Genomic DNA, 14,564 nt, shown 5'->3' with positions numbered 1-14,564 from the left:
ATTTTGGCAAGTCAGTGAAGAAGACTTATACCAACTCAGACCATTGGCCAATGTTGTCCAGCAATAAGTCTCCTGGCTCTCAGGCAGAGGTATTTTTATTACAGCTTTTACATTGATAAAATGTACTTGTTTTAATTTTGTTCTAATCCTGTTTAAAGTTTTAATAACGAAAAGAGCGCTGTTTGTGGGCTTCTGTTTACATTTGTTTTTGGAGTTTGAATGTCAGTGGACTATTAATAAACTTGTTTGTATGGATTTGTTTATTGCTGCATGTACATCCTCCTTTCCCTGCAAGCTCGACAGGGTGCAGTTCCCAGCCTCCACCATGTTATTCTCACAACAATCCTGTGAGGGAGATTAGGCTGAGATTAGGCTCCAGTGTGCAACACAATTGTTGAGCAAGGATTTTAACCTGGGTCTCCCCCCAGCTAGACCTAATTACTTGGCCCTCCTGAGATCTTTATAACTGCAGAGGCTGGTGATTTTATCTGTACGTTGAGTATATTCTCTACCACATAACTGCATTCCCTTTGCATTCCTTTTTTTCCCCTTTTATTAAATATTTATTAAGAATTTTCCATTTTAAAAAGCCAAAAAGAAAATACAAAAAAATTAAAAAAAACATGTACAGTTTGCAATCCTTATTTTCTATAACATATTTCCCTGACTTCCCCACACCTCCCCTTCTTATATTCCAATTCAAATTATAAATTCAACAAGTTCTTTGCATTCCTGGCAAGAGACACACTTCTCAGAAAAGGTGTCTGGATCAGACGCAACTTAGCAACTATGTGTACAGTGGTACCTCTGGTTACAAACGCTTCAGGTTATGAACGCCTCAGGTTCCGCTAAACCGGAAGTAGCTGCTCCTGGTTGCTAACTTTGCCCCAGGATGAGAATGGAAATCACGCACCGGAGGCCCCATTAGCGAAAGCGTGCCTCAGGATAAGAACGCTTTCAGCTTAAGAACGGACCTCCAGAACGAATTAAGTTCATAACCAGAGGTACCACTGTACAATATACCTCCTGCCTTCTGCCTTTAAAAAATCCAAACTCATTTGGAAAGGGATTAATGTGGGAGATAGGAGGCTTTTGAAGTGAAAAGTCTTCGGATGCTTCCAGGCTGTCTCTATTTTGCAGTAGGATTCAATAACATACCGACAAATTCAGGAAAAGCAATTATAATCTAACCTCCCTGCAAACAAATAAGAATGAGCAGTCATTAAATAAGCCAACATTGTCCAATATCCCTGCAAATAGGAGGAATGCTCAGTAAACAAGCAAGCATGTGCCTGCCCACCTCATCTTCCAAAGCCCTTAAAGGTAAAGGACCCCTGGCCATTAGGTCCAGTTGTGACTGACTTTAGAGTTGCGGCGTTCATCTCGCTTTACTGGCCGAGGGAGCCAGCATACAGCTTCCGGGTCATGTGGCCAGCATGACTAAGCCGCTTCTGGCTAACCAGAGCAGCACACGGAAACGCCATTTACCTTCCCGCCGGAGTGGTACCTATTTATCTACTTGTACTTTTTGGTGTGCTTTCAAACTGCTAGGTTGGCAGGAGCTGGGACCAAGCAACGGGAGCTCACCCCGTCACAGGGATTCGAACCGCCAACCTTCTGATTGGCAAGTCCTAGGCTCTGTGGTTTAACCCACAGCGCCACCCGCGTCCCAAAGCTAGCTTGTCAGAAGTGGGACCTAAGCCCTTAAAGGTAAAGGGACCCCTGACCATTAGGGTCCAGTCGTGACAGACTCTGGGGTTGCAGCGCTCATCTCGCTTTATTGGCCAAGGGAGCCGGCGTACAGCTTATGGGTCATGTGGCCAGCATGACTAAGCCGCTTCTGGCAAACCAGAGCAGCGCACGGAAACCTAAGCCCTTACCTGGGCTCAATTTAAAGTGCTGGTTTTTTACCTTTTAAAGTCCCTGAATGGCTTGGGACCAGGTTACCTGACACATACGCCTTCTTCCATGTTTCTATCAAAACCCTAAGTTCCTATTCACAGCTGCTGCTCTGGGTTCCTCTACCAAATAAGCAGAAAGGGCCATTTCAGTCCCGGCATTCCCATTACAGAACCGTCTTTGCAGGGAGATTCGCCTGGTGTCTTCCTTATGATGCGAGGCAAAGACCTTCCTCCTCACCAACCCATTTGAGAGTAACTTGCATCAGGGGTGAAGTTCCAGCCCATAAGCTGCAGTTGACCCAATGCAGGTCTCAAAGCTACAAGGTTGTTTCACCTCCAGCCACTCTCACTTGCCCCACACCTGACCTCATAGGTGATGTCAGGTTTGAGGCAAGCAGAGGCACGACTAGAAAACAGCTTTGCAAACCCTGTGCTTTGCCAAGTGTAGGATTGATTGGAAAAGCCCTCATGCTGCAGTTCCCAAACATCGGACAGGCTGCTGGGTGCTTGGGAGTTGCTGCACAAGCAGCTCTGACAGGTGGGTGAGACAACCCACCTGTCAAAATTGGCCCACTGAGGTGGAGAACCCTGCATAGCCAAAAATGTTCTCCAATGCCGACTTACCTAGTCTGAGCCTCTCAATTATTAAATCTGTGTTTTAAGCTTGGGGCTGCAATGAGTTGACTGTGTTGTGTCTGTGTCGCTTTTGGTTTTATGTCTTACTGGTATGTATTTATTTAAAGCAAAAACTTTAAGGATATAAGGTGGCATGCGCACGCCGCAAGTGATTTCTGCAACGAAATAAATGGAACCCCATCGTCCAGGCAAAGTGTTATCTGTTCCATGGTTGCTTTTCCACACATCTGTATCTCCTTTCATCACAAGAATGACTCGCTTCAACCAGAGCTGGTGAAATCCAATCTTTTTTTATTATTTATTTATGAACAAACTCTATTCTATTATTGTGATGGTGGGCAGCTGGTCCCTGGGACCAGCCCCGGGGTCTGAGGAGAGGGGAGGGCACAGTCTTCCCCGAAGAGCCAAAATGGTCTGACTGGGTGGTGATGGATGTAGGAAATGGAAACCTGAGGAGGGAGAAAGGCATGAAGGCATCGTGGGAGGAACTGATATGTGCCAGGGGCAAAGATTGGGAAGCGAATTCGACAAGACGCCAGGAAGGGCAGAACAGTAACAAAGTTTGGGGACACACAGCGAAAGGAGCAACGTCTGGATCCAGGCCCCCTGCACCAATCGAATTTCTGCTCTGAGGCATCTTCCTTTTGCAAGATCCCTTGAGCAAAACCTTCCGTCAGGGGGACACCCTTGAGGGAAATCCTGTCAAGACAATAAAATGGCGGGATCCAGCCAGGGCAGGCCTCTGTATTGTCACAGTTCATATATCCAGATATATATCAGATATTCACCCCTCAAAGGTATTCCTAGATTAGCGTCCCCATCTTAAGGTCCTCTCTAAGGGTCAGGCCTTGTGTGGCGGCCATCTTGAATACCTTTCTCCACTCCAGTTCCTTGCCAGATGTGGCTGCCCTGGGAGCAGAGAGATCAAGGCAGACAAGGCCTAACAACATGACATGAAAGGAGGGGGAATGTCGGGGAGCCAGGCAATTGCAAACCGCAGGGGCCTCCTCTCCTCAGACCCATAGAAAAGTGCTGGTAGCGAAGTAACGGGGGGGGGGGCGAGGGGAAAGCGCAATAAATGTGCAAAAAACCAGAAAGCGCAAGTGCAATTGCTCTTAAAGAAAAGAGGCCTCGGGCGGCGCAACGGGGGGGCCACAGCAGCAAAGGGGCCACAAGCTTTGTGTGTGTTTGCAAGCAGCCATACCGCTTTCTCCTCATGCATCGCGGCAGAGGCGACCCTTTGCTCGACAGAAGGCAAAAAGGATGTGTCCTTGGAAAAAAAACAGCAAGGTGCCTGCCGGAACAAGCCGCCCCCTCCCCCTTTCTCCCTTCAGAAACACACGTCGTCTGTCCCTGGGTAGCCGGGCCAGATACAGAGCTCTCTTTTTTTATTATTATTAAAAAATAGCATGCTTGGTTAAAGGGGGAGGGGAGGTCGTGCAGCGGGGTGGGGGAGCGGCTGCTTGGCTCCAGCTCAAATCTTCTCAGGGGCTGCTGATGCCTCTGCTGAGTCACTTTCCCTCTCCGCCATCGTCCTCCTCGTCCCTGGAACAGCGTTAACAAACACAGGAACGTTAGATAACTGCCACCGCATAATGAGAACCTGAGCTCAGGCTTACCGCCTCCCTCCCTCTCTCTTTTCTTTTCTCTCAGGCTCCAAAGCAGCTCAGGTCCAGCACTGAAGGTTGGCACAATTGGGTTCCTGCCATGCCTCATCTGAGGTGGGAAGTGGGCACAAGTGCCAACCCTAGAGACCCCTGCCCCCTTGGGCTGCCTCTCCTCCTTGCTGTTCGCCCAAGCAAGAGAGCTGTGAGGAGAAGGTACAGCGGCTTTTTTCCCACTCGCCTCAGCCTCACCCTCTTGGCCAGGGGTCGCCAAGCTTTCCAGGCGCATGGGCACGCAAACTGGGGAAATTTCAGTGGGCTTTACACACCGCAGCCTGTCCTGTTGGCTGCAGTGCTTCTTCCAAGCCTGATTTCTGTGGGGTGGGGAGCATGGGTGCAGGAGAGAGCGGACTCTGCGGGCACCGAGGAAGGCCCATAAGGGCCCACAGGTGCCCTGCTCTAGGTGCCCCTGCGGACTGAGCCCAATGGAAAAAGGGCAAATGAAGTAACCTAGAATCAGCACTGGGTTTCCGGGCCCTTTAACAGTAGGGTGATGGAGTAAGGCTCAACAAGGGCCAGTTTTCCCATAGTTGTGCCACAGTCCAGGGGAAAGCTGCACACACACACACCCCTGGATTCTTCCCTTGCCACACAGCTGTTAAAGGCATGCGAGTGCCCCTCTGTAGTCGAAGTTGGCAGCCCTGCCCAGAGACAGAACTTTTCTCCCTCTGTACGTCACACCGTCTCCCCCTGCTATTTAATCTAAAACGGGGAAGCGGTAATAGAATGCTAATTAACCTTTTCCTTCAGAAGCCTGCCAAAATCACTCTCAATATTAGAAGCCGTTAGAGGGGGAATATTGAGTGCAATCGGCATCCACTAGAGGTGGGGTTTTTTTGTTTGGTAGGCCCCATGGCAACAAAGCTTAATTGCTCGTAACTGCATTTGCCTACATTTGTCCCTTGCTAACCTCTTGCCTCTTCCCATATTTCCCTGCCCGCCTCTCCTTCCCTTCTAGATTTCAGCAGTCATTTCCTGGGGAAAGGGGCATCTTTTGCTGATGTCACGCTTGGAAAACAGGGGGATGAAGCCGTGATGTTCACAATACATTACCTGCCAGCCAGGAAGTCCTGTGCCCGCCAACAGCCCTACGTGGGCTATTCAGCTACCTGCACCCCTGTACAGTTTTCCTTACTTTCCGACGTGATGGCCAAGTACTCAGAGCTGACAGGACACAAGAGAGAAGCGGGAATATCTGTGAGGTGGGTTTTTGCCCCGATTCCCCACCCTCCATAACCAGGGCTGGCACCGGCACACGGCAGCTGCAAAAGCCCCAGGGTGGCCCGTTGCTGGTGCCTATCTTGGGCCCTTCTGTAAAATAACTGTGTTTTTTTCTGGTGCTGCAGCAAACACCAATTGGGTGGGTCTGGGAGCTGCCTGCCATTTTAATTTCCCAGAATGCCCTGAAGCGATGTTACGCCAAGGGCATTGTGGGGAAACAACATAATCCGCCCCCAGGCCCCACAGGTGCTCATCAGGGCATGGCTGCTGCCTATTGTTGTTGTCAGGTTAGCCTGCCAAGGCAGCCTCAGGCCTGGGTGGGGGTACATTTTGACAAGCCCCCTCCTCAACAAACCTGGAGCTGGCCTTGTTCCAGGTTCCGCTTAGTGGCTTACAAGCCAGGTTGGGTCTGCAAAAGCTCTCTAACCAGCCCCTCAAGTACACGTGAAGGCCTCTTCACACATTGAGTTTATTCTGGGGGAACCATCAAATATTTTTTAAGTGTTTGGCAATAGCATGCCTCAAGTGCAGTTTGAGGACAACAGTTGAAGGTGACAACGTTTCTAAATACCAGTGGCTGGAAACTACAGGAGTGCTCTTGTGGGCTTCTCACAAAGGGCATCTGGTTGGTCATTGTGAGAACAAGATGCTGGTCTAGATGGGCCACTGGCCAGATCCAGCAGGCCTCTTGTTATGTTCTTACGAGTGCAGTCAACAGATGACTCAAGGGCTTGCTTATTCTGCAAGGAGAGCTTTGAGGCAGGCAATGAATAGCTCCTGCTTTCAGCTGAGCCTGCAACTTCCTGCCAGGCTAACAAGCAGGATTATAACAGCAAAAAGAAAGGGTGAACCTGGCTTTGCCACCAGTTAAGGCATAAAACCACTGCAAGACGCACAGAAGTCTTCCACTGGAAGGGCCTTTGGCCTGCTTCCCAACTCCCTCTGATCCAGTAAGACACACGGTCCAGTCCAGATGTTTTCACTTCCTATGTCCTTCCCCTGCATCACCCTGTGTTCGCCACCTCCAGCAGGGCCAGGGCCAACATCTGGCATCCTCAGGCAGCTGCTGGGGCCTTGGCAACACCAGAGAGTCCACTGTTGTTGGCAGCCCTGGGCTTCCTATACCAGTCCGGGAGACACCTACCACTTTAAATTACCCATATTGCCCCTGACGTAAAGCTGCCCTGAGGCACTGTAGGAAATTCAAACAGCAATGACCCTGTAGCGAAGCACTGCAACCATGTCATTGCCCTGGAGGGGGTTCTGCGCTATGTAGAAGCTGGCCCAGCAGAGGGCACTTTGGCCAAGGTGGGTCAAAGCTGGAGATAGCACTCATCTCCTGTTGCTCTTTCTTTTGGCTTCTCAACACGTGTGTGCGCGCACACGCACAACTCCCCTCCTATCGCCACCCACGCTTCTTACGCATTCTCTTGAGCAGCTGCCTCTGTCGCCGCGGCGATCTTCTTGTAGCAGTAGACCATCTCAGCCACCAGCCAGATGGTCAGGACGACGATGAGAACGTACATCATGATCTCGGAAACGATGGATGCCATTTCCCGATTTTCTGTGAAAGGAAGGACAGAGATAAGGATGTGCAAAACAAAACAGGCACACACACACACCCCTAATGCACGTTTCTAGCTGCATTTGCTCTCCAGCTCCAGATTTTGAGTCATGTTTGTCCGGCCATGCAAATTGGTCCTCCCTTTAGCTTGGGTGTGGAGAACCTCTTACCATTCTAACAATCTTAACAAGCGAAAGCTCCCTGCATCCATGGTTGTTAAAACTCCCCCCCCCCTCAATTCCTATTACAGCAACACACCAGAACCAAAAGAGCTTCCAGATATAAACATGTGCCCTTAATTTCCATCCCCATCCAGTACAATAGGCTGCCGCCGATTAATCAGCTACAGCTCTAAAGTCAGTTTATCTGTTGCTTGGAGAGATTAAAGCTGGTAGCTCTATGCAAATGACTGAAATTTGCAGACTTCCCGGAGGCGTCTGGTTAGCCAGTGTGGAAAACAAAAGCTGGAGATGAGATGGACCTTTGGTTCACCAGTGCTTTTCTTCTGTTTTAAAGCAGGCACAGGGAAATGAATCTAGCCAGCACACACATGAAGGCCAAATCTCGCAGGTGGGTGGAGCTGACCACCTGCCAATCACCTGAAATTACTGTGATACCAGGTGACCCATTTTTGAAATAAAAATTCATTGGGCAAAAAAACAAACCCCCACACACAGTACAAGGGACTTCCTTAGCTTATTTTCAGCACTGGGGAAACCCTGAGTGCAGTGTTTTCCCAACCCTGACTATCAGCTGATTGTCAGGGCTAGGGAAGCCTCATCCCCAGCAGTTCCCAAGCACTGACAATCAGTTGCTAGTTAGCACTTGGGAAGTGCTTTGCAGGCACAATGGATCGGCTGGGACCGCAAAGCCCCTTTTGTCCACACCCTGCCTTTACCTTCCTCACACCTGGCATCATACACAACATCAGGTGTAGGGAAGGTGGGTGTGGCTTGGCCAAAACGGCCTGGTGGGTCTAACAAGGCCTCTGGGCTGAAGGAAGCTTCCCCCATCCCTGTCTTAAGCTCACCACTGTTTCACAGCCTGCCCAGAGTCTCCCACCACCCCAGCTTCTCCTTCCGCTTCTCCTTAGCTCCAAGCTTATACTTACGTTTCTCTACCACCGTAACATGGATGGTCTTGTTGACCATGATGTTGTGTGTGAACTCCGCTGCGAAAAAGAGTGTGCGGTTGACGGTGCAGACGTATTCACCCATATGGTCAAAGGTCACATTAAGAATGAAGATGGAGAGATCCTGCAAGTCCCGGATGTTCTTGGTCCCGTTCCAATGAACCAGGCCCTCAAAGCGAGGATCCATCACGTTGAGCCTCTCATCTGGGTCATAGCGAAGGATCTGGAGGACAGGTTGAGGTTCAGTCCACACACAGAGAAGCCTGGTTGGCAGAGGTGGCCCTACTATAAGGCAAGACGTACTCAACTCCAATCTTGAACTCACTAGGTGGACCTACGCAAACCATTCCCACTCACAGCCTCAGACTCCCAACCCCAATCTAGAAGGGAATAATACAGGCTTGCATATAGGGTTGTTGGCTCCGAGCCCGCTTTCAGGGATGATGGCGGGTTCGCTAGGACAGATTGGGACTGGTAGGGTGGAAGACAGGGAGCCCAACAGTAGGTGGCGCCAGAGCTCATAACAGACAGAGCCAACTCATTCTAGTTTTGTCCCCATTCTCCTCCTGCGAAATTCTGCAAGGGCAACACTAATGCTAAGGAGGAGAAAGCTGATAGCCCTTGGGCTGGTTGTAAGAAGGCAAGCAAGTGCAGGCTGGGTGAGGACAAACTGAGTTTGGTGGGGCAGTGCCCCATCAGTCCATCTTCTGCTCTACCAGTCCCAATGTGTGCCAGCCTCCCCTACCCCTGTTCCCTGTGTATCAGCCACAGTGGCTGGGGCTGATGGGATTTGGAGTCCAATATCTGGAGGTCCATAGGCTGCCCACCCCTGTTGCAACTAAGTGAAGTATATGAAACACTTTGAATGCTGGAAAGCACAATGCAAATGTTGTCCTTTTTTATTATGATGGTGAGCACCCTGTAAAAACCATCTAAGGTCCACCAGCACGATTTTTATGGGCTTTGTTTACACCATCCTGCCTCTATCCTGCTCCCAAAAGTCCTTTGCCTGCATCTCTGTCTTCTTCTTTCTCTCTGAGACCTCCTATACATGCAGGTGCTCCTAAAATGGTTAATCATTGATGTAGTTAATAAAAATAGCCTGGGGAAGAGCTCTCAGGAACACCAAGTACCTTGAAACTCACAAATCAACAAAGCCATTTCAAAGGAACAAAAGACACCCAATTAACATTGGTCTCTTGGAGAATGGGAGATCCAGCACATCAGACTATCTGCATTTAATTGCAGTTGGTGTATAAAGAGTGTGCATACTCCATGGGTGTCCATGTATAGTTTCCAGCATTTAGTCAACTTATTTGTAGATTAAAACAGTGCCTGCCACACTGGGATCAGTAGAGGAGAGCATATATATAAAAATTTTATTTTATTCAATAGAATTGGAATGCTAGAACAAAAAAAACTCCTCTAACTAGTTTTCAACAACTTAAAATACTTATTAAAATATTGATAGGAACAAACATTTAAGAACAAACTATATAAAAGATGTAAAATATAAATACAATGAGGGATTTTTTAAAAAAAAATCCATACTTTTAGTTAAAATAAAATGCTAAAGTTATATGCCTGGGTCGGCTTGCTGAAACAAAAGAGGTTTTAGCAGGTGATGAAAAGAATACAACTTCTGCCTAATATCAATGGGCTCCAAAGAATGGGTGCTGTCCTACTAAGGGATCGATTTCCTACAAAAGCAGAACAGAGTTCCCTAACCTATTGGTATTGGGGGACTTCAACATCCATGCCGATGCCACTCCCTCCTCACAGGCTCTGGACCTGGTGTCTTCCATGGCGACACTAGGGCTCTCCCAGTTTGTTTCGGGCCCCACACATCAAGCAGGCCACACGCTGGATTTGATCTTTGGCGTCGGTATAGATGTGATCATGTCTCCTCCGACGAAGGTGCCATGGTCTGATCACTACGCTCTGAAAGCCAGGATTGACTTTCCACCCCCACCCTGCTTAGGTGGCGAGCCAATTTGGGCTCGCCCGCAGAGGCTGATGGACCCCGAGAGATTCCGCCAAGCCTTGCGGGACCTTGCTCCCCCTGGCGACTCATTGACTGAGCTTGTTGAGGGCTGGAATGCCCAGCTCCAGGCAGCCATCGATGAGATCGCACCTAAGCGCCCTCTGCGACCCCGCAGAAACCGGGCTCCCTGGTTTACCGAGGAGCTTCGGAAAATGAAGCGGGACCTCAGACGGCTAGAGCGAGTATGGCGGGGTGCCCGTGACGGAGCCTCAAGAACATCTTATAGGGCTTTTATGAAAACCTACGAGATGGCGGTGAAGGCTGCTAAGAAGTCATACTTCTCGGCCTCCATTGCATCCGCTAGCTCTCGCCCAGCGCAATTATTTAGCATAATCAGGTCTTTAACGTCCCTTGAGGGACAGCCAAATTTAAATAACAAATTGACACACGGCTGTGAGGCATTTGCGAGCTTTTTTGCGGAGAAGGTCTTGTCGCTCCGCCATGACCTCCCTGCCAATTTGGATACAATAAAGGAACTGGAGGCCCCTCGACTGTCCTCGGGTCCAGTATTGGACCACTTTGACCGGATATCCCCAGCCGATGTGGACAGACTCCTCCGAGCTGGAAAGCCCACCACTTGTCCTCTCGACCCGTGCCCGTCTTGGCTGATTAGAGCGTGTCCAGACGAGGTGCGGGCCCTCCTGGGGAATATCATCAATTTGTCCCTTGGCACGGGGACATTCCCAGGGGAACTGAAGGAGGCAGTGGTGCGCCCGCTCTTAAAGAAAACATCATTAGATCCTTTAGATCTATCCAATTACCGCCCGGTTTCGAATCTTCCGTTCCTGGGTAAGGTGATTGAGAGAGCGGTTGCTGAACAGCTTGGTGGGTTTCTGGATGAAACATTGGCTCTGGATCCATTCCAGTCCGGCTTCCGCGCTGGTCATGGGACCGAGACGGCTCTGGTCGCCCTAACAGATGACCTTCGTAGACAGCTGGATCGAGGCGGGTCGGGGCTGCTGATTCTTTTAGATCTATCAGCAGCTTTCGACATGGTCGATCACGAACTTTTGGACCACCGCCTTACCGACGTGGGGATCCAGGGCACAGTCCTTCAATGGCTGCGCTTGTTTCTCTCTGGTCGGGGACAGAGGGTGGCGCTTGGGGGGGAATTGTCATCGCGCCACTCCTTGGTGTGTGGAGTACCTCAGGGCGCGATACTCTCCCCGATGCTTTTCAACATCTTTATGCGCCCCCTCGCCCAGCTTGTTCGGAGTTTTGGGCTGGGTTGTCATCAGTATGCCGATGACACCCAACTCTATCTGTTGATGGATGGCCATCCTGACTCGGCCCCAGACACACTGACCAGATGTTTGGAAGCTGTGGCTGGATGGTTACGTGGGAGCCGGTTGAAGCTAAATCCTTCGAAGACAGAGGTCCTGTGGCTGGGACGGGGCGATATGGGATTGGGGGGGCAACTCCCATCTCTTGCGGGGGCGCAATTAGTGCCAGCACCGTCCGTTAAGAGTTTGGGTGTAATCTTCGACACCTCCCTTTCCATGGAGGCGCAGATTGCAGCTATAACAAAGGCGGCATTTTTCCATCTCCGCCAAGCTAAGCAGTTGGCTCCTTACCTCTCTCGCCCTGACCTAGCCACTGTGATCCACGCGACGGTCACCTCCAGACTGGATTATTGTAACTCGCTCTACGTGGGGCTGCCCTTGAGACTGACCCAGAAACTCCAGCGGGTGCAGAATGCTGCAGCGAGACTCCTTACGAGGTCTTCGCTGCGAGATCACATTCACCCGGTGCTATACCAGCTGCACTGGCTCCCGGTGGAGTACAGGATCAGGTTTAAGGTGCTGGTTTTAACCTTTAAAGCCCTATATGGCCTAGGACCCTCGTACCTACGGGACCGCCTCTCCTGGTATGCCCCACAGAGAAACCTACGGTCTTCAAATAAAAACATCTTGAAGGTCCCAGGCCACAGAGAAGTTAGGCTGGCCTCAACTAGAGCCAGGGCTTTTTCGGCTGTGGCTCCGATCTGGTGGAACACTCTGTCACAAGAGACCAGGGCCCTGCGGGACTTGACATCCTTCCGCAGGGCCTGCAAGACAGAGCTGTTCCACCAGGCCTTTGGCCAGGGCACAGCTTGACTCCCTCCCTCGGCAATCTTCGCAGAGCTCTGGCCCAATGGTTGCTAGTGGCTTGAATTAATTAATTTTTATAATGAATGATTTTAGAATGTTGTTTATGTTGTACCTTTGTACTGTTTTGTTGTTGTTAGCCGCCCTGAGCCCGGCTTCGGCTGGGGAGGGCGGGATATAAATAAAATTTATTATTATTATTATTATTAAACAAACATTACTTGGCACTTGCAAAAGTACCATATATATTCCCTCCATGGTTGCGGGGAGCCCAGCCCCATGGAAAAATACGTTGAGGGGGTGGAAACAAAACTGCCTCAGCCCCAAGGAGTCAGTGCCTATGTACCAGTCTATGCAGTTTATCCCAGTGTCTGCTGGCTCATGGGGTGCAAAGAGCAACTGGCTCCACCTCCTAAGCCACCATTTTGAAAGGGGCTCCACGCTTCCAGCCACTATTTTGCACTTGCCTTTGATTGATGGGCTTTGCAGTTCCAAGTTGGGATGAGGCAGATCCCACAAGCTTATTTATTCTAGACCTGTGTATTTATGGAGAAGGTGCTTACAACATTTCCTGGTCTAGGGAGTGAACAGGGCATTATGCTACCCATCCCACCACCCCCTCCACACAACCGCTCGCCCTTACATCGCCACGGCACACACCTTGACATATTCTTCCTCCCCCTTCTGCTTGAAGAACCACTCGGTGAAGGCCTCCGCCTCCGTCTCGCTGCGCTTCTTGCAGGAGATGCACAAGATCTGGAAGCTGTTGCCGGCCACGGCCTCGGTGTACGAGTCCACCTCCACACAGCCACCCTGGCACAACGTCACTGGAAGGGGAGGCGGGAGAGAAATCACATCAGAAAGGCAATGAAAGCTTCTCAAGTGTCTCCAGCTTTGGAACGATTGCTTTGTATCCTCTCACCAAGGGCGGCCATCTTTGCCTCCCTTCCTGGCAGCAGAATTCTTCCAGTGGTTAAAAGGATTCTAAGGTCTCAAATATAGAATAAATGTTGATAATTGCAAGCGTACGTAAGTATATAAACCACATGACTACAATAGTATAGGAGAGCAATCCAAAAGCCATCTTGTCTCCCCTAAAGACCCCAAATATTTCCTCTGCCTCCTTAATCCCTTTTGCCTGAGACCACGCAGGCAGGTCGCAATGAGGAGAAGTTCCTAAAGGGATTCCTCTCCTATATCTATGAACCTCCTTTGTATTAATTGTCTAATTTAGGAGGGGAAATTTCTTTTGCAGTTGCAATTGTTGAACGACTAGGAACGACTAGGAGTAAGGAAAAAAGGGGAGAAACCCACCCTTGCTGATCTACTGCAAATCATCCTGAGAGCTAGCAGATCCCAATCTACTTTCTGCCCACCTCTGGTGTAGCAGACTAGGAATGTCTGGCGGACATTCTGATTATCAAATGCTAATGTTTTGTGTAAACTGTGTCTGGAACTATGCAAAACTTGCCAAATCCTCAGGAATATCATACCTTGGCCTGCCTGAGCCACAGGAACCTCATCTTATGTGTGATGTGATTTCTGACTGTTTGTAAAGGGGATGTCCTTCTTCACCACGCCAAAATGAAAACCCTTAAAATAGATGTTTCTTCTTGGTTCTGAGTCTCTCTTTGCTCCTTGCTAGGTGGGGAGGGAACTCTGTTGCAACAGAGAAATAAAGATCTGCCTTGCCTTCACTGCTTCCTGCCTCCATCCATTCATCTCTGACCAATCATGGACTTAGGGGACTCAGTCCCTTGGGAAGTTGGGCAGCAAAAGACAACCACCCCTATTTTTCTGTATCACAGACACTGCTAGCTTTCAGTTTTGGGGACCCACACTGAGCACAGAAACAAAGCCTCATAATTTTAATATTTTGTCACCGCTGAAGACGTTTCTGTTTCACCAAGCATGTTCAGAGGAAGTATACCTCTGGCTTTTTAGGTATATGTACACAACATACATTTACATACCAATGAAAACAAGGGACGTCCCCTTCCATGATGATAGTTTTACTATTTATACTCCACACATCTTACTGGCTTGCCCCAGCCGCTCTGGGCAGCTTCCAACATATATAAAAACATAAGAAAACGTTAAACAAACTTCCCTATACAGGATTGCCTTCAGACAGCTCGGGGGTCGGATAACTCCATTCCCTCCAACATTCCTTCAATGAAAATAGGGACATCCTAAGAAAAAGTGGGACATTCTGGGATCAAATCAGAAATCGGGACGGCTTCTCTAAATCAGGGACGTCCCTGGAAAATAGGGACACTTGCAGGGTCTGCGCTGAAAGCACATGAATCTCACCC

At 49.6% G+C, this 14,564-nt stretch overlaps 1 protein-coding gene across 1 annotated transcript in view; it reads right to left on the bottom strand.

The window, feature by feature from the left end:
* Positions 1-2,811: 2,811 nt before the first annotated feature.
* SCN1B (sodium voltage-gated channel beta subunit 1) overlaps positions 2,812-14,564 on the bottom strand; it is a 28,656-nt gene continuing 16,903 nt past the window's right edge. The window contains exons 2-6 of the mRNA XM_082232126.1: positions 12,910-13,076; positions 8,098-8,341; positions 6,845-6,986; positions 5,255-5,365; positions 2,812-4,082 (exon numbers count right to left, since the gene is read on the bottom strand). Coding sequence (XP_082088252.1) covers positions 5,299-5,365; positions 6,845-6,986; positions 8,098-8,341; positions 12,910-13,076 — 620 coding nt within the window. The 3' untranslated portion in view covers positions 2,812-4,082; positions 5,255-5,298. The remainder of the gene's footprint in view (positions 4,083-5,254; positions 5,366-6,844; positions 6,987-8,097; positions 8,342-12,909; positions 13,077-14,564) is intronic.

Source organism: Podarcis vaucheri, assembly GCF_965113315.1.
Source record: "Podarcis vaucheri genome assembly, chromosome: 7".
Taxonomy (NCBI): Eukaryota; Metazoa; Chordata; class Lepidosauria; order Squamata; family Lacertidae; genus Podarcis; species Podarcis vaucheri.
The sequence above is the reverse complement of the archived record's forward strand: the minus strand, read 5'-3'. Positions and strand labels throughout refer to the sequence as shown.